The 23,466-nt window shown below is 36.2% G+C and overlaps 1 protein-coding gene across 1 annotated transcript in view; it reads left to right on the top strand.

Annotated features, from left to right (window-relative positions):
- DMD (dystrophin) overlaps positions 1-23,466 on the top strand; it is a 1,889,362-nt gene that overhangs the window by 1,163,995 nt on the left and 701,901 nt on the right. Inside the window, exon 46 of the mRNA XM_010599731.3 lies at positions 3,305-3,537. Coding sequence (XP_010598033.2) covers positions 3,305-3,537 — 233 coding nt within the window. The remainder of the gene's footprint in view (positions 1-3,304; positions 3,538-23,466) is intronic.

Genomic DNA, 23,466 nt, shown 5'->3' with positions numbered 1-23,466 from the left:
AGATGACGATGAGGCAGATGAAGGATCCAGGGTGAGCAAAAGCCAGAAAGCTTTGTCAGGACACCCATATATATTGGATACAAGCCACATCCCCCAAGGAAACCCCCCCTTACAACTGATTGGCTTATTGCATCAGATCACATCATGGAGGTGATTCCATTATATCGCAAAATGGAAGATTACATAACTGCCAAAAGACATCATTACATAACAGCTAAACCACTGTCTGCCTCAAGCAGTGGCTCTCCTTCCGTTATTTTCCTGGTCTAACAATAGCTAAAATGACCTAAATAGCAAAAACCCAGGCATGTTTTGTGTTCTAGCCTTCCCGAAACCATTTCTACAGATTGGTGTTATCTTTTAGCACTTGCCATGGGTTGAAGGACTCTACATTTACTAAAAAGCTTACTGTGCAGATGATTTTTTTTTAGTTTTATTCATGTGTTCATTGGGCATCAGTTTAGCACCTACTATATTCCAGAGCCTCTGCAAGGCATAGGGAATAGAGCAGTGAGCAAGAAGGACACAGTTTCTCCTCCCTTTCCCACCCATGGAGAGATGTTCTCAGATGGTAAATGCTGGAGTAGAGGAGTTCAGAAATGAATCTGTCTATAAATGAGATAATGCTGCATTGCTCAACTGCTCAGCCTTCTTCTGAATCTGCTTCAACTATCCTTTTATTTTTTGGTGCTACTTTTTCTTTTCTCCTCATTAGAGGATTTTGTGATTGTATTGCACCAATGTGTTTGCACATATATTTTATCTCGAATCATTCTTCCTTTTTGAGTCTCTGGCCCTGGTGTTGTGTCTTTCTTTTCCATAGACTTCCCCCCACCCGCAAATGTGCTTTCTAGAAAATGCTAGTGGTTTTCTCATTGAAGTCTGATAAGTCCCTGCATTCTTATCCTTCACTATTATGAATTTTAAGATGGCATGATCATTTCCATTTCATTAAACACTCCTTTTTTTTAGTCAGAAGCAAGTCCAGAAGGAAAAGATAAAATACTCCTGCTGCTTTTTGCAAGCCAAATTTTCAATAAGTAAAGGTAAAAAACAAGTGTTTTCTGACACTTCCCCTAACCTTGAAGTCCTCCCAAACTACTGTGTATCTATTTGAGAGCAAGTTGTCCATGTTTTCCACTCAGCCAGGCTTCCTGCAGTTAGCTCCTGCAGTGATATTTTAATTTAGCTCTCTTTTCTTCCCTACCCATGCATGCTCCCCAGGGATTCTGCTCATCTCCTAGAATCCCTTTTAAGATTTCTGGATCTTGTTGACTCCCATGCTTTCTCCTACTGGACTGTGGACCACAAGATGCTATTTCTGCTTCAGATCATGTTTCATTCTTTTTGAAAAGAGTCTCAGACTAGTGAAATTGTTTCAAGCAACAAAATTTATTCTTTAGCTCCTCAGTCATTACTTCTTGGTGTTAGTTTTGATTCTATGGAACACCTCATACTTTTTTCCCCCTTTCTGCCTTCTTGAAGCGATTTCTTCCATCTCTAGGGGACCTCTTCCCTCTGTTGTCTCCCTCTTATTGTCTCTTGAAAGCTTGAGAAAAGAGAGATATTCTGCCATCTCCCTCGACATCTTCTCTAATAAGACGACAACCCTAAAAGTATAAAGAGTAATACAACCATGAAAAATAATTTATGACCACCTCAGAATGGAAATCCAACATGGCACATTTTCCTTCTGCTCCTAGAACCCGTTGCATTGTTGCCCATGCCTCTAGGGTTTTCCATTGAGATGTCTTTTGCAGTTTTCCTGGAAAGCTTTGAACTACGTAGTCAATTACTTGTTTGTCACTGATCTCCTGGATATATTAGGCTTCTAAGGCCATTGCTTATAAACTAGATTAGGCATTCCTTCTCCCCCTCCACTCACCTCCAGTAACCCAGCTGTTTGTTAGTTTTTAGGACCCATTCACACGAGGAATTTCAGCCCACTTCGATAACTATAGAGCCACTCACAGACATTTGAATGTGTTTTCTGCAAATATTTCACATGTTTCTTGCCCTTTTCCTCAAGCTCTTACCATTTTTGTTCATCACTGTGTTTATTATTTACCAAAAACACCAAGCCAAACCCGTTGTCGTCGAGGTGATTCCGACTCATAGCCACCATATAGGACAGAGTTGAACTGCCTCATAGAGTTTCCAAGGAGCACCTGCCGACCTTTTGGTTAGCAGCCATAGCATCTAACCACTATGCCACCAGGGTTTCCTATTATTTACCCAATATGCATTAAAAAAATTACCTGACATTATTGATTACCTACTAGTATCAGGCACTGTGCTAGTATGATTAGGAGGGGGAGGGAGAGGAGGAGGATCATGATGATAATGATGACGTTGTTTCTGACATTGTTCTATGTACATGTCTTGTATTAGTCATTTAATCGACACACCTGCCCCCATGACACTTACCCTATTACTATGCGTCCTTTATTGAGGAGAAAAACTGAAGTTTAAAGAGGTTGAGTAACTTAACCAAGGCAAAGAGGGGGATTCTCTCCCAGGCATATTTATTCCTAGCCTTCAAATCTTAGCAATCACCATGCAATATCTTCCATCCTGTGTTTAGTACTATTAATATTCATTTAATATTTCCTAATTTTTTTTAATGACCTTGAAACAATGTGCCATGTCCAAATAGAATAACTTTATTAGTTCTCATCTTCCGAAAATAATGTAGCTTGGTTTTTCTTCACTGCTAGGCCACTTTATTACCACTTGGAAAGAAAAGAAAAAATATGATATGCTGCTCCCAATATAAAATACACAACTAAGACAAGAACATTTCGTTGGCTTTGATTTCCCTGGGGTCCACCTCCAAATTAATTTACTTTCTATTCAAGGAAATCATAAGTCAGAAATAAGAGCTTATCCAGTCTTTTCCTTTGCTTCTTTTTTTTTTTCCTTGAATGAAAAAAAAAAAGGTAACACTTATTCACCTGGCAAGGCCTGATTACTTTTGTTCCCTTTACTGATTCCACAATCTATGTAATTGTTATTGAGAAGGACTATGAGATTTAATTTTTTGGACATAAAAATAAGCAAAATCGTTTTGAAAGATTGTTAAATGTATATTAACGAAAATTTTGAGTCTGAATTTTCGTGTCATGTATTACTATTCAAAGTAACTACATTGTTAGAAAAATCATATACTGTCATAAACAATATTTTGGCTCCAATTGTTGCCTTTCAATTAAAGTTGATTTATTGTTATTGAAGTTGGCTCCTTAGCTTGTGTTTCTAATTTTTATTTTCTTTTTTTCCTTTTTGCAAAAAAAAAAAAAATTAGCTCCAAGTCAGACTGTTACTCTGGTGACGCAACCTGTGGTTACCAAGGAAACTACTATCTCCAAAGTAGAAATGCCATCTTCCCTGCTGTTGGAGGTACCTGCTCTGGCGGATTTCAACCGGGCTTGGACAGAACTTACTGATTGGCTTTCTCTGCTTGATCGAGTTATAAAATCGCAGAGAGTGATGGTGGGTGATCTTGAAGACATCAACGAGATGATCATCAAGCAGAAGGTATGGGGGAAAAACAAGATAAAAGCTGACAGAGACTGTTCTTTAAAAGTAAAGTTTTTCCACAGATCCTTTCACCCTCCTAACCCATTTCCCACCAGTTTTTAGGCAGCTTTTTTCTATCAGCAAACACACTACTCTCTCTATTCAGCCTAAGTGTGATCGAGGATACAAATTAATGCAATTATCTAAAACAGCCATAAATTGAAAAAGGAAAAATTATAAACCTTACAAGTATAGTTGTCTTAATTAAATTCACTAAACAACTGGTATTTAAAAGATCTATTTAATACCAAATAAGTAGCTCAATTAAGTTGTTTGTATTTAAACTGTTTGTTTTGGCGCTATGCAGCCATAACATATTATAGAATTAAATATAATAATCTGGGAGTTGGTTATTATCCAGTCTTCTAAGTGGTCTGTGCCAATTTTCTGCCTCCAATGATAAGGATAATTGAAAGTTAGTTAAAAATAAAAAAGAGAGAAGTACAAAACACAATAAATTTTTAAAAATACCCTGGATCTTAATGCTGGCATTTATGCAATGGCATATTCAAATAAACATGCTTTTTAATACAAAGCTTGCATTTCTCAATCTCATTGGAATCCATTTTGCAAAAGTTTGACATCAGCTAGAAACATAAGAATACATTGATATAAATGTAGATTACCTAGCTAGAACAAATATACTATATATCTTTTATATTTCTGAATGAACAAGAAAAGTAGTTTTGAAAGGTTTATACACTATAGTTATTTTACTTGTAAAAGCTTTCAAGTTTTTCCTAAAGAAATAGGAAATTGTATTGAAGGTATATAGGTATTACAGAACTACCTTTTGAAAAAAAAAAAAAAAACAAGGCAAACAGAGTAAGGGCAATTTTTTTTTCAAATTAACTTCAGCACATCAGTAGAAATAATAATTTGACAGTAAACAACCTGCTTCTAAAATACCATCAACTTGCAGTCAGAAGACCTGGGTTCAGTGTCCTTCATTATTTTCAAATAACTTGATGTGGTCACATCATTCTCTGGGTCTTGGGTTCCTCTTCTGGGTACGGGAAGCACAGAATACACATACACCATATAGTGATGGATATGTGTGTGCGTAAAAAACCCACTGCCATGGAGTCAATTCTGACTCATACATACAAATGTAAATATTACATATAATCATATGTTGTTGTTGGGTGCCATTGATTCCGACTCATAGCAATCCCATGTGATGGAATAGAACTTCTCCATAGGATTTTCTTGACTATAATCTTTATGGGAGCAGATCTCTAGGTCTTTGTCCTGCAGAGCTGCTGAGTGGGTTCAAACCGCCAGCCTTCAATTAGCAGCCAAGCACTTAACTGTTGTACCACCAGGGCTCCCATATATATACACACACACACACACACACATATATACGTATATATATATTTTTTGTTCTTATATGTATGTGTGTGTGTGTGTGTGTGTGTGTGTTCTACTACTGCTTTATAACAGTTATTAGTAGCCACATTTTTCAGGAAAAGCGACTGAGGGGCATAGATGTCACACTTCTAGTAAGTAGCAGAATGAGGATTCAAATGCCAGTCTGTTCGATTCCTAAGCCTGTCTTCTTATATCTATACTGCCTGCCAGTAATTACTGAAACTGTAGTTATCATTTAGTGACGCATATGTATATGTCTTTTCTATGTCAGACACCGTACTGAGCATTTTAGAATTACCATGTGCTGATACTTACAGAAATGAGGTACATTATTTCACAATATTACATTGAGGTATAACAGTTCTTCCAGAACTTTTACTTACCAAAGAAGACAGTATGTTAACCTGTTTAAAGCAAAGGCTTTAGAGTCGGATTGTCTGGTTCAAAGTTTGGCTCCACTGCTGCAGCTGTGTGTGCTCAGGTAGTTTTTTCAACCTCCTTGAGTCTGTGTTTATCTATTTGTAAAATGCAGATAATGACATATATATGAAGCCCTGGTGGCACAGTGGTGAAGCGCTTGGCTGCCAATCAAAAGGTCACCAGTTCAAATCCACCAGCCGCTCCTTGGAAATGCTATGTTGTAGTTCTACTCTGTCCTATAGGGTCACTATAAGTCAGAATCAACTAGACACCAAGGGGTTGGGTTTGGTTTTATGTAAAAAAAAAAAAATTTATATATATATATATATATAAAATATGCCTTCTCTTGCCAAATAATGGGAATGTCTACACTTGCTTTTTTCTCTCATATTAAAAAATAATTTATGAATATATAGTCAGTTCTTGACTCTTATAGCTTCATTCACTAAATGGTCATTGAAATGACCTTGGATTATCAGTAAACAAATATGTGGTGGCAAGAAGATAGATAATTCTAGAAGAAAACCCAGTGCTAGGGGAGGTATTTATTATAATAGGATAAAATGAATATTTCCTATATGTAAAGTATTAAAATAAAAAATCCTGTATTTAATATTTGAGGTGTGAGAAATGTATAAACTATGAAATGCTATCAATGCCTATTTGTTCACATATTCTTTTAACAAACTTTTATTGAGCTACTACTAAGTTCCTGGGGAATTCAGAGTTGAATAAGAAAGGAGTGCAAAAATTAAAGAGGACGAAGAGTAAAAAGCAGTGATAACACTAAGATAGAGATAAATTTCAGGATAGTATATTAGCACTAATGATATGCCAGTCACTGATCTGACTTCACATATATTATTTAATGCTAACAGTGATACATAAGGTATGAACTAAGGCACAGAGGGGTTAAGTAACCTGCCCAAAGGGGTTTGAATATGAGCTATCTGGTTCCAGAATCCCTACCGTTAACCACCATATTTTCTACTTCCCTGGGCATGTTTGAGCGATGCTCTGGGGACTTAATTCAGGGAGAATAAATCTAACTAAGCTAGGGAAGAGAACAGGTGTTAGGAAAATCTTCCTGAAGAATGTAAGACTTAAGTCGAATGTTGAAGAATGAGTTGGAATTAACCAGACGGATAAAACAAGGAAGGACAATTCAGGCAGAGGAAGCAGGCTGTGCTTTTCACTGAGGTGGGAAACAGCATGGTGTGTTCCAGGAATTGTGATTCCATATGGCTAGAGTTAGGGATATATGATGAGGAAGAAAATGATGAAGTTGAATAGAGGTGTGTGGGACTGAGTAATGAGGATTCCTTCATTGCCAGGCTCAAGAGTTTTGATTATGTCCTGAAGGCAGTGGCCAACCTTAAAATATTTTAAATAAGAAGTAAAATTATTGATTATAGTTTAGTTGTGTATTAGTTGGGGTTCTCTGGATGCAAGCAAAGGAAACCATCTTTGATTAAATAAGGCACACAGTGATTGTACTGAAATTATCATGAAGACTTTGGAACAAGGCTTAAAAAAAGAAAAAGGACCTGAGGATGCCTGGGGACCTGGTTAGCAGGAACTACTCAAGTCATTTGCAATACTTTCTTTTTTCAGTCCTGTATAACTCTGCTCAGGATTTAAAGTTCTCGAAGAGAGACTCCAGTTGACTTGCTTGGGTCACGCACCCATCCCTTAGCTAGAAGAGAGCAGAGAACATTGATTTGCAACCCTCTTTTTTACTAGTCAAGCCTTTTGTAATGAGGGAAAGGTAACTCCCCACAAAGAAATTGCAGTCTATTAACGAAAGAACCAAACAACCACTGTACCTGAGCAAGAAGTTGGAGGACAAAGCAAATAAAAAAGAGTTGCAAGAAGTGATTATAATGATCCAAGCAACGCTTTTATGTACTTCACCTATGCAACATGGAGATCAGAGATAAAGACCATTTATATACCAGCATCCCAATATAAGTTTGTTTGACCATTCCATGTACAGCAAATGGTTCACAATAAAGGTAGATTGCTTCACAGATAATGTGAATGAAATGTGATAGGGAAGCTGCGTTTTTAACGAGATTGGAGTTTAGGGGATTGTGATAGTAGCTGCAAAGCGTCAGAAGTTAGGTAATATGATGTAACAAGACATTTTCTGACCCTGGGAAAACTTAATTTTAAATTTATGAGATTCAGATCCAAGCTCAGACATGCAATGATTGAAATATCGATCTCAGAAAGGGTATAAAGAAATGGCATTTGAATCAGCCATCTTAAATAGCTCTAGGCCTTGATTCAAAGGACTAGAAATTACATATTTGGTTAAAAAAAAAAAGCTTCTGTTCTCCTTTAGCAAAAGTTGTTTAATTAAATTCTTAATTTAGACAATGGGGGCCTGCTACCATTTTGACATATAAATAATTTTTACTAAGTGTTATTGAACAAAAGAAAATGGAAGTTTAAATTAACTTTAATTTTTAGATGATTGTAAAATGTAGCCATTTTACAAATTAAGTGACCTTAACAATTTTAGAGAGTAGAAAATATAGCATTATATATTAGAAAAATAGAGATATGAAATATGCAGATTAAACCTTTAAAAGTAAAATGTAAAGTTCAAAGTTTATTTTCTAGAATTGTGAATTAATAGCAGTGATTTGTAATTTATAGTTTAGTGTCAAAGAAATCTGACCTATAGGGTCACTATGAGTAGGAATCGACTAGATGGCCATAGGTTTGGTTTGGTTATATCTCTGATTGCCTGTGCTAAATTAATTGTAGTCTTTCTTCAAGTCATTTTGGCCAGGTGTTCAGGGCAGTTCACCACTAAGTCTGAACCACAGACACTTGTACTGAATAAAGAATTGAATCAGCACGAGAGTTTTTTTCTCTAAGACCTCTCCAGGTTGGGGGATGAGACAAATTGACCAATTTGGACAAGATGATAATAACATTGTTCAAGATTCATTTTTAACTACAAATTACACTGCTACCTGGAAGATTTCATTATCTAAAGATTGAATAAGTAGTTTTAGTGGGCACAGTATATATTTAAATGGGAAATAATTACTTGGATGTGTTTAATTTCTGTTGTTGTTAAGGTCAATGTCCTTAATAAAAATTCTTTTGTTATTATTATTATGTAACTCTGGCTGTATCTACACAAAGCAGAGAATAGCTTCAGAGTCATTCTGAGTATAACTCTAGTGAATAAATTCAACCACAATCTGATGGCAAAGGACCTTGTCCAGCATGGCCCTAGAAGGATTGATGAAGCAATGTGTGTATAGTGTGTGTGTGGAGGGGAGGGCGGAGGCAGGAATTGCATTGATTGTTTAAATTAAAAACAAAAGAAAACTGAACATTTCTTGGAATTATTTTATTGCCAGGAACATGGCAGAAAAATAGGTATTGTAAATATTTTGCCTTATTCACTAAACGAGGAAATTTAGACATTTTAGTTATTTGGTCTTAGGTCGCCAAGAAAATATAATTATGTCCTAACATAAACCCAGACCTTTTGGAATAGATGTTTCTTCTTTTCTTTATTCTATGACTCCCTGACTTCTTACACATTCCCTCATTTCTCCACTAAAATTAGAACAAAACGAACTAAACAGTTTATTTCTGTGGGTATCCGATGGATTTCACAAGTTGGGTGATAGTCTTCTTAGGGTGAGGAGATACAGTATTCGGTTTTCTGTTTCATCAAACAACCATTCATCCCTTACCATCTCATCAGTTCCTATCTGCACAACTGTGTTTAAGAAACACCATACTAGAGTGCACTGTCTTTCCATATATTTAAGGTGTGTTTTGGAGCCCTGATGGTGTGGTTAAGAGCTCAGGCAGATAACCAAAAGTTCAGCAGTTTGAATCCACCAGCCACTCCTTGAAAACCCTATGGGACAGTTCTACTATGTCCTATAGAGTTACTATGAGTTGGAATCAACTGGTTGGTAATGGGTTTGGTTTTTTGCAGTGCCTTGCATTATACAGTGAATAATGCTGTAATCTGTTTGGCTGAAGATATTTGCAAATTATGTACTATAATTATCTCCCAACAAATACGCGTGTCTCCAGTAGGCTACTTGTAACCCTGTGGATCATTGCTCCATGTTCACTTGATATTCTTTCCTTACCTAATGGGAGCCGGATTGACTATCATCTTCACTGAAGGATGTAAAGATATGTCAATGCCAATAATATAACTTGTTTTATGTTCTCTGGTCATGACGAAAAAATAATAAACTCCCCTCAAATAAAAAAGTCGTAGAATTGCAAACACACAAGAAATCCCATTTTCTAAGCTCCGTAATAACCTTTTTTATGGAAAATGGTACCATCCACTTTTTTGCTTAAAGATAAACATAAGCTTTACCAACCCACGTATTTCAATGTCTCTGAATAGAAATGCATATCTTATTTGATTCACTGTAAAAATTTCTGTCAAAGCCTTATCAAGTAAAACCGAACCAAGATATTTACATAAATTCTGATAAAAGCCAGTACACTGTGTTTTCAATGACATACCAGTGGGATTGTGATAAGGAAGTTTATGTTTATCGTTGTTTTTAAATACCGAGTTCTGTTTACAAATTTCCTTGCTTTGGTCTAGTTGGGTTGCTTTGTATGAAGTGACTTTTATTATTTTCATAAAAATACCTAAAATCTGAAGTCTTCTCTAAGTCTTTTAAAATAAAGCAATATAAGTGATTCAGAGTCTTTTAATCTTATTTCTAATTATATAATTACACCCTGAATTTTATAACCTGCCCTCTTGGCTTCAGATTTCACCATAATGTTGGGTCCCTAAAATCAATAATCGAAGTTATACAGTAGTCCTCCTTATTCATGGGAGGAGGTACATTCCAAGACCCCCATGGATGCCTGAAACCAAGGATAGTACCAAACACTGTATATACTATATTTTGACCTATACGTAGATACCTATGATAAAGTTTAATTTATAAATTAGGCATAGTAAAAGATTAACAAAAATAACTAATAAAAAATAGAACAATTATAACAATATACTGTAATAAAAGTTTTGTGAATGTGGTCCCCTGGCAGGATGGAGCAGGAAAGCATGAGATTTCATCACACTATTCACCACTTAACATTTTCAGTCTGCAGTTGACCTTGGGTAACTGAAACCTTGGAAAGCGAAACTGTGGATAAGGGGCAGGGGCTACTGTAGTGTGTTATAATGTGAGTGCCTCTTTTTGTTAGCCTTACTGCTAGGGTAAGGAGCCCTGGTGGCGTAACGGTTAAGAGCTCGACTGCTAACCAAAAATTGGTGGTTTGAACCCATCCAGCGGCTCTGCAGGAGAAAGACCTGGAGATCTGCTCTCCTAAAGATTACAGCCTAGAGCCTAGGCGGGGGTTTGGGGACCATGGCTTAAGGGGACTTCTAAGTCAATTGGCAAAATAACTCTATTATGAGAACATTCTGCATCCCACTTTGAAATGTGGCGTCTGGCGTCTTAAATGCTAACAAGCGGCCATCTAAGATGCATCAATTGGTCTCAACCCACCCGGAGCAAAGGAGAATGAAGAACACCAAGGTCACACAATAACTATGAGCCCAAGAGACAGAAAGGGCCACATGAACCAGAGACCTACATCATCCTGAGACCAGAAGAACTAGATGGTTCCTGGCCACAACCGATGACTGCCCTGACAGGGAGCACAACAGAGAACCCCTGAGGGAGCAGGAGAGCAGTGGGATGCAGACCCCAAATTCTCATAAAAAGACCAGACTTAATGGTCTGACTGAGACTAGAGGAATCCCGGTGGTCATGGTCCCCAAACCTTCTGCTGGCCCAGGACACGAACCATTCCCGAAGACAACTCATCCGACATGGAAGGGACTGGACAATGGGTAGGAGAGAGATGCCGATGAAGAATGAGCTACTTGTATCAGGTGGACACTTGAGACTGTGTTGTTATCTCCTGTCTGGACGGGAGATAGGAGGGTAGAGAGGGTTAGATACTGGCAAAATTGTCACGAAAGGAGAGACTGGAAGGGCTGACTCATTAGGGGGAGAGTAAGTGGGAGTATGGAGTAAGGTGTATATAAGCTTATATGTGACAGACTGACTTGATTTGTAAACGTTCACTTAATGCTCAATAAAAATTATTATTTTAAAAAAAAAAAAAGATCACAGCCTAGGAAACCCTATGAGGCAGTTCTACTCTGTCACATGGGGTTGCTATGAGTTGAAAATAAACTTGAGGGCACCTAACAACAACAGTGTTAGCGTAATGTTAGGTACATGTTGTTCATTCATTCATTCATTCATTCACCAAATAGATAGTGGGGTAAAAGTTTGGATTTATGTCTTGTATTGGAAACCTTGGTGGTGTAGTGATTAAGTGCTATGGCTGCTAACCAAAAGATCGGCAGTTTGAATCCACCAGGCACTCCTTGGAAACTCTATGGGGCAGTTCTCCTCTGTCCTATAGGGTCGCTATGAGTCAGAATCGACTTGGTGGCAACGGTTTTGTTTTTGTTTTTTTATACGGTAGTGAATAATTGACAATGAGTTATAGCAGTGATCACACATCATTATTAGTAAAAATGTTTTTGCACATCTCTCCCTGCTTTTCTGTTTACTTATGTTCAGGTGATGAATGTATATTATTAACATGCATGCAAAGTATATATTTCAATAGACTGCAATTAAAATTAGTACAACTACTATTTTCATTCCTCCCTCAAATGCCTACTTTGGAAAATTCTGAGTTACAGTGTCATGCACATTGTTTAGAAATATGTTGACTACTTTTTTAAAGAACTTTCAGTATAAGGCTATGTTTTATTAATCTGCTATTTATTGAAAACTTGCTGGTGAGAGGCGTTGTTGAGGATTAAAAATCAGGAGGATATAGGCTCCAATTTTAGAGTGTGTCTTTCTCCCATAAGGGAAGCATAAAAGCCAGAGACTGATAATTGATGCAACATAAAAAAGTGCTAGGGTGGTTTCAATCATATATATACATGTTAGAATGAAGGAATCAATGACTAAATTGTTATTTTCTTCTGCTAAATATATGCCTTCCTTTCTCATATAAAATAAAATTAAGCTAGCCTTCCTTATTCTATATTTCTTGTTGATTTTAATTCAGACCACCAGTGCATGAAAATTGGTCTTTGCATTGATACATTTTAAAGTTTTAAATTCTATAAACTAAGCTAATTGATCAATAATTTCCAAGGAGAACATAGCTGCATTTTTTTTGAAAGAGAAGCAGTAGGATTTGACCCTGTTCTTTTGATCCTTTATGAAATCACTAAAATTAATACCAGGATTTCTAGAGTGATTTGAGTCAATTTCTTATTAGATTTAAAAGTAACTTTGCATTTAATTTTAGTAATTCATAAATGCTTCCAGATTCCCTTACCTTTATTTTTTATGTTCTGTGTGAACAAGTAGCATCACATTCAAGCATTATGTATCTTCTATAATTTATTCAAGAAATAATTACCTTCTGTATTGTTTCTCTTTCCAATGGAAATGCTTTGATTTACCTGACATATTGTCCTTTCAATTATGGAAACAGAATAAACTTTGTGATGATAGAATTTTCCCCCTTCAACTGATATAATCTATGTTTAACTCTAGGATTATTTTTAAACCCTTCAAATAGAAATAAGAAGTAAAGTCATGGGGGAGAGTTTGCAGCAAAAGGGGTATATAGATAAACTGAGTTGATTCTATACTGAAGAAAGTGGAGAGGAGGGAAGAACTTAAACTTAATTTTCCATGCTTTTTCTCATAAATGTAAAAAGAACTTGATTGTGATGAGAGAGAAATAGTCTGCAACTCTGTTAAGGCTAAGCTCTTCTGTCATGTCATAGTATGTGAAAATCATAAAAAGCTGCTACAGACATAACCATAAATGCCCTTTGAGAAATTTGACATAAAAATCAGATGGCCACTTTACGACATTTACCCAAGTTCAATTTTATTTTATTTTTTTAAAGTAGTATTATAATAGGTGTTAGGCGCTAAAAAAGAACTGTTATTGGGGGCACATAGCAGTACTTGGAAAGGATGCAAGCAGGCAAGAATCTATATATAATGAGATTTTACAGGAAAATTGTTCTCTCAATCAAAATGAGGATGTATTTTATTTTTAGCACTAGGAAATTTTTTAGATGAAAACTATGCAACCATTTCAAGGTGTGAGTTCCAACTAAATCCAATTATGAAGTAATCACACCCAATGACTTCGGGTTCCTTCACATTCCTTAGTGATGATTAGAAATGTAGAGTTGACTGGTTTGTTAGAATGTTGAAGCCTTTGAGTTCTGTCCCTGCATTCTCTGTGAAGTTTGCTTTGATAACTCCAGCCTGTATTGGTCTATTTATCAATGATTCACTGTAAAATTATTCTGTACCTTAATTATATATTTTCTTGTGGAGCTGCTTCTAATGTCTCGAATTTCTCTTTTAAAACTTTTGTTATCATTTGACTTTTTACATTTTTCTGTTTTAGCCCTTGAAATAAATTTCAATTTCCTCATAGGCCGGAATAGTGTTCTATTGGCCATAGCAGCTAAGGACAGACTAGGTGTTTTATAAATATTGTATATTTACTTTATTTTCATGAATGACTGGTTTTACTTAGCATTTTGACTTTAACACTTTGTTATAGAGCCATGTGCATATTTATGTTTCTTTTAATTCTTAAATAGAACACAATTTATGCCTACTTTTGGTCAGCTTTTAAAGAGCCTGAGTATTTTAACCCAGTAGATGTGTTTATTTATCCATAATTCAGAATATGAAAACTGGTGACCTAATTCTAAACCCTTGCTGTTCTGAACAAAAACCAGATTATTTTAGTTAAGAAGAAAGAAAGAATGAATATTGGATGGGCTACTGGCTATACCTGCCAAGATACCCTTAAGTAAAACATATTTTTTTCCTTTGAACTTAAGTAGTTTTTACTTAGCTAAATATGATTTCAAATGATTGTTTCTCCATCTTCTTAGTTCTCTCATTACAGAAGTGGCATGGAGGTGTAAACATAAAAAAATAACAATAATAACCCTGATATTGTTTAGTATTAGACATGTTATTTTCCTTTACAGTTATACCATGCAAAGGTCACATGAAAACAGTTTTAATTTAGAGAATTTAAATGTATTGTGTTTATCTTTGCCTTCTATTCTCATGGCATAACTTCCTTTTTAATGGCATGTGTTGTCTGTAGTTCTCTAAATCTGTGCTGTCCATAGCAGTAGCCATTAGCTACGAGTGGCTATTTACATTTAAATTAATTAAAATTTAAAAAGCAGTTTTTCAGTTGTTCTAGCCACATTTCAAATGCTCAATAGTTACATGTGGCTAGTGCCTACCGTATTGGACAGCAGAGATGCAGAACATTTCTATCACTGCAGAAAGTACCATTGGATAGCACTGCTTTAAATAGCTATGACACTTGTTCTCTATTGAAATTTATGCCAAATATCAAGAAAATAAAATTAAGGAAAGTGATGTTACTCATTTCTCTCTTTTTGCCTCTGAATATTTTATGTTGGAGAAAGAAAGCAATTGCTTTCTTAATAAGTAGCCTGACAAATTCTGAAGAGGTCCATTAGCATCGATATCCATGGTTTTAGGTCATCAGTTTTCATATTCTGAATTATTAAGAACCAAACGCACCCACTGAGTTCAAGGAAAAAAAAATAGACTGAGCAATAAAAGATCACCAGTTTTATCATGACAATCAAACAGGAAAATAAATAACAAGGCCCACTTAATATAATTTGTTGAAAAGACCAAGTTTCTCTACTTACGTTGCCTTTTTCATAACATCTTTTCACTCCTTTAAAACGGGCTCCCAGAGCTTCTACCATAACGGCACCAGTGTCTACTTGGCCATCCATGGTCTCTTCATTGCTGCACCACCCCAAGATGCAAGTTCCTAAATTGTTTCTTCTTCTTCCCTGCCACTTGCTCCAACAAGAACTACCACTTTTGATATCATGATCTCTGTTGTTCATTTTATGATGTAAAAATGGAAATAATGACGTTAAGTTTTTATCTAAAAAATGTATTATTGTTCCTAAGTGATGGAATATCTCAACATTTCCCAAAGTGTTCTGTGGAATGCTAGTTCCATGAGATAATGCTAGATATTTTTTATGAAGAACTCAAATAAACTGAGAGATGTGCATACAGTTCGTCTATCCTAGAGACTCACAGTGCACATGACCATAGCAAAGTCACTGACAAGTCCTTCAGGAATAGTAGCATTGTTAAAGCTCAGCATTTCTCATTTATCCCTGGAAACCTTTTGTGTGCGATACCTTGAGGAACACAGTTTAAAGAATGCTAACTTACCTTAGTCAAATATGAATGTCTCTGTGGGTCACCTGATTTCTTTACATTGGTTTGTTATAACCAAATTAGTCTTTCAGAACTCTTTCCTCCTAGGTACTATGTCTGTAATTTGGAAAATTGTTATGAGAATAACCTTCATGCTTCTCACCATGATGTGCCTACCAGGGACCAATTAGCTAGGCCTGCTCCAGAATAACCATCTAAGGGATGGAATTCAACACAACATTCTATGAAATCAGTGTTGTCTATAAATACATAGATAGATAAAACATATAGTAATTTATATTTAAAGTATTAATTATTAAAATTTGCATAACAGTTTTAAAGGATAGCACACAATATGGGACAGTATTGAAAGGCTTTAAATGCCTGTATACATTTTATATATAAAAATGTATGTGTATAAAGTCTATATATATATATATATATTTATATAAAGTCTAATATATGAAGTCCTTATATAAAGTCTAAAATTTGGAAATTACTCAGCTTTTCACATTCAATTTGAAATGGAAAACTCTATTTCTTCCTTTCAGTGTTCAGTTAAAAAGATTCTCAAATGAGAATATAAAAGGACCATGAATTCTCTTCATATTTACTTTATCTTGTTCTTTTAAAGTTTCTGTTTTTGTTTATGTTCTCGAAAGTACATAATATATTACTAAATTTGTTCATGTACAGAAAATTGAATATATATGGATTGGCCTATGTGGGCCAAAAGTTTTTAAATAGTGGATGTGAGCAGTCAAAAAATGTTTGGAGATTGCCACTTCTAAGTGTGTCAGACGTCAGAAATCCCCTGGGCCTATAATTAGGTACACTTGGTACTTCCGATTGCAGTACTAATAGTCCCCTTGAAGGAACCTATCATATAATAGTATTGCTATCCAAACATGCTACTACGTTCTTAAATTCTGTCTTTAAGAATGAATTTATTTGGTTTAGAGCATTGCATTTTAAGATTCTCACTGACATGAAAATATTCTATAAGGATAATGCTTTAGAACCTTCCTTATAAGATCCAATTGTTTCTCTACTCCAAAAGTATAAGAAATGTCATGTGTCTTTATTTTTTTCTAGACAAAATTTGACTCAAAGTCTTTCCTCTAGGGTAGTTGGGAAATTCAGTCTTGTCATTTTTCAGAGATTCCCTGCTCTTCAGGGTCCTTCAAGAGCCTTCAAAAGGCTTATGGGTGTACAGAAAAGAAATCTCCCAGTTGTTATCACAATTCTTTTTCTTCTTTCCTAAAAGTCTCAATTATTCCCAATCATTTTCTTTAAAAAAATCAAGATTTTCTAAAACAAAGGCTCTTAACACTTTTCTGAGGCAAGGAAATCCAGACTTCTGGGATCCAGCTATGAGTACCATCAAAAAAAGAAAAGGAAATATACCTGTTATTCGTTCTTAAAGACAATTGCTTTCTCAATCAGAAAACCCTGCAACCCTAGACATCACTTCTTAGTAGGTTGCTTGCTAAAAGATTCTGAAAGAATGCAACAAAGGGAAGCTGAGGGGTGGGGGGATCCTATAATGTTATTTCCTACTGTGAGGTTGTCACAGCTAGTGGGCAGCCTAAGGGTACTAGCTTGTCATACTGATCTAACCAAAGGGAAGAAGGGGCTGATGTGTAAAATCAGATTATAGTCTATTATATAATTTATTGCCTAAACCATGATACCTTTAAGAGCGAAAAGGGGGGATGTTAATAATTATGCCAGACAACAGGAGTAAACTGGGACTCTCCAGGATAAACTGGATGTATGGTCACCTTACCTATAGGTAAACAGAGAAAATTAAATAAGTATTAACATTTTGAAAACTGAATTATTTGGTGTCTTAGTTATCTAGTGCTGCGATAACAGCAATACCACAAGTGGATGGTTTTACCAAAGAGAAATTTATTCTCTCACAGTCTAGGAGGCAAGAAGTCTGAATTTAGGATGCCAGCTCCAGGGGAAGGCTTCCTCTCTCTGTGTTGGCTCTGGGGGAAGGTCCTTGTCATCAATCTTCCCTGGGTCCAAAGGACGCACTATTCTCCTGGCTTTTGCTTCTTGGTGGTATTAGGTCCCCATGCCTCGCTGCTCATTCCTCTCTCCTAAATCTCAAAAGAGATTGACTTAAGGCACAACCTAATCTTGTAGATTGAGTTCTGCCTCATTAACATAACTGCCTCTAATTCTGCCTCACTAACATCATAGAGGCAGGATTTACAACACATAGAAAATCACATCAGATGACGAAATGGTGGACAGTCCACACAATACTGGGAATCATTGCCTAGCCAAGTTGACATACATTTTGGGGGGACAAAATTCAATCCATAACATTTGGTGTATGGATTTTTTTTCTTTGAAACTTTATGTTAAGTTGGCATTGTTTATAATCTGTTTCAGAAGGCTGAAAAGTAAACAGTTGGTTAAAATATGATCTAATAGATTCTAGGAAGCGCTGGTGGCAAAGTGGTTAAGTGCTATGGCTGCTAACCCAAAGGTCAGCAGTTCAAATCTGCCAGGCGCTCCTTGGAAACCCTGAGAGGCAGTTCTACTCTGTCCTGTAGGGTCACTATGAGTCAGAATTGACTCAACAGCAGTGGGTTTGGTTTTGGTTTCTTAATAGATTCCATGATTGGGTAAAAACCAGGTATTCCTTCAGAGTAACTCTGAGCATAAATAAGAATATTATATCTTCAGTTGCAAGTAACAGAAAATCCAGTTCAAACTTGTTAAACAAGCAAACAAAGGAATTTGTTGGCTTAAGTAACAGAACTTTTGTGTGCGCTTCAGGCACAGTATGCTCAAGGCTCCAGCTCCGCTTCTCAGTTTTGCCCTTTGACATTATTATAGCACTTCTGGACACATTTTTTACATACCTCCTCATATTAAAGAAAAATAATTTTCTTTGCTTGTCTCTCAAACAAAAGTTCGGAACTTCTCTCTGATTGGACTAGCTTAACTCATGAACCCATACTTGAATCAATCATTGTGGCAATGAGATTTTCCACCTAACTCTGTGGTTACTATACAGGGGGATGCTGGGAAGATGACCAAAACACCTACTATAGTCACTACTCCAAGCTGGAGGAAGTTGATGGTTAGTCAGGAAAGGTTTCCCAGAGGAGTCAATTTCTAAACAAAATGTAATTTTTTTATACCCAGATCAACAATCTTGTAATAATGGTTCATTTTTTTTGTTTTCATTCTATTTTCCTGTTCTTTGGGAGTATTATATAAGTAATATGAAATTTGAAAGCTGACAAGAAGGGGACACAGGATACCATCCTTTTTGTCATTTCAAAAAGAATAGATATGAACATACATATTCATTTTCTTTCACTTTACATCAAGAGAGATATAAAGGATTATATAAACAAGTAATCAAAGATTTCCAACACTGGTTATCAGGAAATAATATTTGATCATTGCCTTATTTCACTCCTTTTTTCTTGTTCCTATTTTTTTTTGTCAGTGCTTTGATAATATCTCCAAATATCAGCTTTTATTCATAACACCAATTTGTATCATAGTAAAGAGCATTATTATAATATGGACACTCAACCCTTCCCACAAATGCAGGGGAACTGGAATATTGTGTAACTGTTTTTCCTACTTCTTCTGAGATTTGGGGAAATACGATATTTTCTAGAGTCAGGCATCTAAAGGCTTGCCTTGAATGATATTGGCAAGCTGTATAACTTCCATAATCCTTTGTTTGATCCCCTCTAAAACTGGGATAGCAAACTCTATGTTACATTGTATTTATTATAATTAAAAAGCACATATTAAAATCTTAGTAAGTAGAGCTTAACTCTGGAGTTTAATTCATTCTATATTCTTTAAGAATTCTCTGTGATAGTTTTGCCAGCCTCTGTATTACTCGTTACATTTCCATTTTTGCTCTAACAAGGGTATTTTACCTTATCACTCAAAGTAAACAATTAAATAAAATCACTCTTTAAAACAAATATTAATTTTAGATGATTAAATAGATTTATATGGAAGTCCTCTTGCTAAGCGTAGGAATTATCCTTGGTGAAAAATGATAGACACTTGAAAACGCAATTAATCGTGGTGGCTATTTTTGCAGCATAAATAAATCAAACTTTCAAAGCTGAGATGGAATCAAAAGATCAATTGTAGTGTAGTGTTTCAAAGCCCTTTACCATTTTGATACTGCACTTTTAAAAAGAGAAAGAAATGTGTTGTACTCTAATTGTTTTCCAAGTGCTTTAAAAAACATGCATTTTCCTAACAGATGAGAAGTTTTTAGTTGGACTGGGAGAAACAACTGGAGTGTACTAAGAACACCTTCTGCTGAAAGAGGCTTTCAGACAACAGAGTCTGATGAGTGTGCCAAAGGTCAAGATGAGATGGTTTTGAGAAACTCAGTGGCCACAGGCAGGTGTGACTGGGCCCTTGGAGATACGCAGGGAGTCATCCCACTTTCTTTCTTCCAAATGTTCTCATATTAAGCCACCAAGTACTTGATGAAGCAGAAATGGAAATAAAATGTACATGCGACTTTAGGGAAACTTTTCCCCTACACTATGGAGACTTTTAGAAAGAGAGCTTTATAGAAACTAGTGACAAATGCCGAGGTTCATTTAGTTATTAAAGACAATGTCACAGGTTTGGTTCCTGGGAAGCAGACTCAGGGGTGGAAACGAGCATGTAGAACGTTTAGTAGGGAGTGTTCTTGGGGTCAACATCCATGGAAGAAAAGGGAAGGGAAAGGAAAGGAAGAGAAGGAAGCAGAACAGGAGTGGGAGAGGGAGAAGTTGGGCTGTGATGCTGTCTCAGTAGAGATCTCAGCAGGCCATTCAGGGATTTCTGAAACTGGGATGACCCTTAAGAATTTTCATGGGCTGGGGAAGGAGACCATACCTTTATAACCTCCTAGCAGTCACTTATTGTATCTGGCCTACTCAGGGGAGGAAACATAACCTTGGACGAGATCACTCTCTTTAGCCAAGGAAATTCCTGTAAAGGGTAGGCAGAAAGTCTGTCTACCTGCAGCACTCCTAGCAGCTGAGGAAATGAGTCTTTTATTCGTGAAGGGGAATCTGGGCAGCATACCCAGCATCTCCTTATTTGAAATAGGGACTAATTGAAAAATATCAAAGGTGCAATATTTAGTAGGTTGATAAAGTAAATTGTAGTGGATTATAAACCAACCTGTACAGCATGATACTGTGTTGCCGTATGTATTACACACCCAAATATGCACACATTATTTTGTAGGAGCATAAAACACATACATGTCTGTGAATATTGTACATATTCATAGAGAAGACTGTGTAAGGATGTACACCTAGTGTTTTAATTTAGAATTGGCTGTTGTTGTTGTTGTGTGCTGTCGAGTCAATTCTGACTCATAGCGACCCTATAGAGCAGAGTAGAACTGACCCATAGGGTTCCCAGGGAGTGGCTGGTGGATTCGAACTGCTGACTTTTTGGTTAGCAGGTGTAGCGTTTAACCACTGTGCTACCAGGGCTCCAGAATTGTCTCTGGGTGGGTGAAATTATATATTTATAGGTGCTATCTGTGCTATGGAAACCCTGGTGGCGTAGTGGTTAAGTGCTACAGCTGCTAACCAAAGGGTCGGCAGTACAAGTCTGCCAGGCGCACCTTGGAAACTATGGGGCAGTTCTACTCTGTCCTATAGGGTCGCGATGAGTCAGAATCGACTCGACGGCACTGGGTTTGATTTTGGTTTTTTGGATCTATGCTATTGTACAGATTGATAAAAAAAAAAAGATTGATATTGTCATATAATTTCATAACGGTCATGCATTGTTTCTTGATATAAGGTAAACACAGCAAAAGAAACTTTAAGTGATCACTATGGAAAAGAATTCCAGTGTTGGACATTTAGGACTTTTCCAACTTTTCCATGAAGAATACCCAAAATAATTGTAAAAGTAGGGGGAAAAAAATGAACAGGTTTTGAAAAATGGAAAGAAATGCTTAAAGACATAAAACCATGACCCAATTACCATTATTGAAACATGCAGTGTTTGACCCAATTGCTTTTTGGCAACTTATTTTCAGCCAAGAAATGTTAGGCCAAACAATATGCTATCATAACATTTGGGGCGCTTATCATTTTTTTTTATCATTTATTAAGCATAGTATGTACCAGGCACTGTACTATGAATCTCACATTTAATATTTCGAATCTTCTGAAGAGTAGTGTAAACAAGCTGGTGTTATCCTTGTTTTGTGAAGGAGAAGACTTATAGAGGTTAAGTGACTTGTCAAAGCCACCATCATTGCTGGGTGCATGGACTTCACCACAGGTTTATTGGCAGCAAACCCCATATTTATACATACACACATAAATATATGAATTAATTGCATATATAATTTAAATATAGATTTATATTGAAAATAAACTGCATTGGTAACATCTATAGGACATGTCTAAGGAAAATAGGCGCAGAGATGAAAATGTGTTTGCTTAGGAAAGTTGATACATTAAAATATGTGTTATTGTGATCTTTACTCGTTCTGTGAAAATATATACTCAGGGAAGCCATAATAAGAAATGTGAATCTTGAGCAGTGAGGCAACTGAGAATTTGGCAAAGAGCCAAGATAAAGACATTAGAGGGGAAAATACTTTGGAAACCCAGATAGGCCCCCAGAGGGTAGTGGAAGGAAATGATGTCACCACAATCCCATATCTGAACTCCAGCTTTACGTCTCCATACACTAGAGATCTTACACTCAGTAATGATCAGACTCGTATTCTCTGTCTCCCTTCTTCCCCACCTCTCTTCCTCCCTCTCCCTCTCTCTCTCTTCCACTCATGCACGAACGCCCCCATGCACACGTGCGAAAAGAAACATACACTCAGACATACTTACAAACACACACACACACCTCATTGGAGAATTATAAACACCAGCCTGTTGATTTCATAATTACTAGGTCTGGTTAGTGCTTGGATTGTGAAAAAAAATGATATGAGTAGATCCCTCAGGATGAAAGGCAAGGCTAGATTGTGAGTTTCTTCATATGATAGAGATGGTACATAAGGATAGAAAAAAAAACTTTAAAGATCTAATTATTAAATCATGTTGGACAAGTTTGGTCATGAGGAAATCAAAAGAGAAATTTAATTTTCTACTCCAAGAACAAAATAAAATGTATTGTTGAAGCGAAGGCAGTGAGGGTTATACTGTGCGTGTTTATTAGTTACACTTCCTTATAGAATAGCTTATTTTCAAGTCTGTGGCTTACACAATGTTATGAAGCATTCTACATCGATATTGTTATGCATTATAATAGGGTTATTTTTAGTAAGTAACTGTCACAAAATAGCGTGGTTGGCAAGGATTAGCTTAATCTCTCATACCCCCGGTATCATTATGATCACACTATGTGTAAAAGGTTCAATCAAGGCACGCATGAGAACATTCTAGAATCTAGAGGCAGGATTCAGCTAACCTATTCAGTTAACTTTAGAGAAGGTATCAGGCAACCAGAATTCTTGGATTCAAGGTGCAGACACGGAATTGTTTGGATATCAAATCTTGGGCACCATCCCAAAGAGTATAGGCCCTGGAGTTTACTAGATTTTTATGCCTGGCCTTTTTAAAGATTAGAAATGTCTCTCAAATAATTTAACCAAATCACGTCTTGAATAACACTAATCTCATTTTTGAAAACTCCTTTCTAACATTCACTTTGCTCATTAGCAAGGCCTCTAGTGTTGTGATAAAAATAGCTAAAATCGTTG

The sequence above is a fragment of the Loxodonta africana genome, chromosome X (assembly GCF_030014295.1).
Source record: "Loxodonta africana isolate mLoxAfr1 chromosome X, mLoxAfr1.hap2, whole genome shotgun sequence".
Lineage (NCBI taxonomy): Eukaryota > Metazoa > Chordata > Mammalia > Proboscidea > Elephantidae > Loxodonta > Loxodonta africana.
Note: the sequence above shows the minus strand (reverse complement) of the source record. Positions and strands in the feature narration are given on the sequence as shown.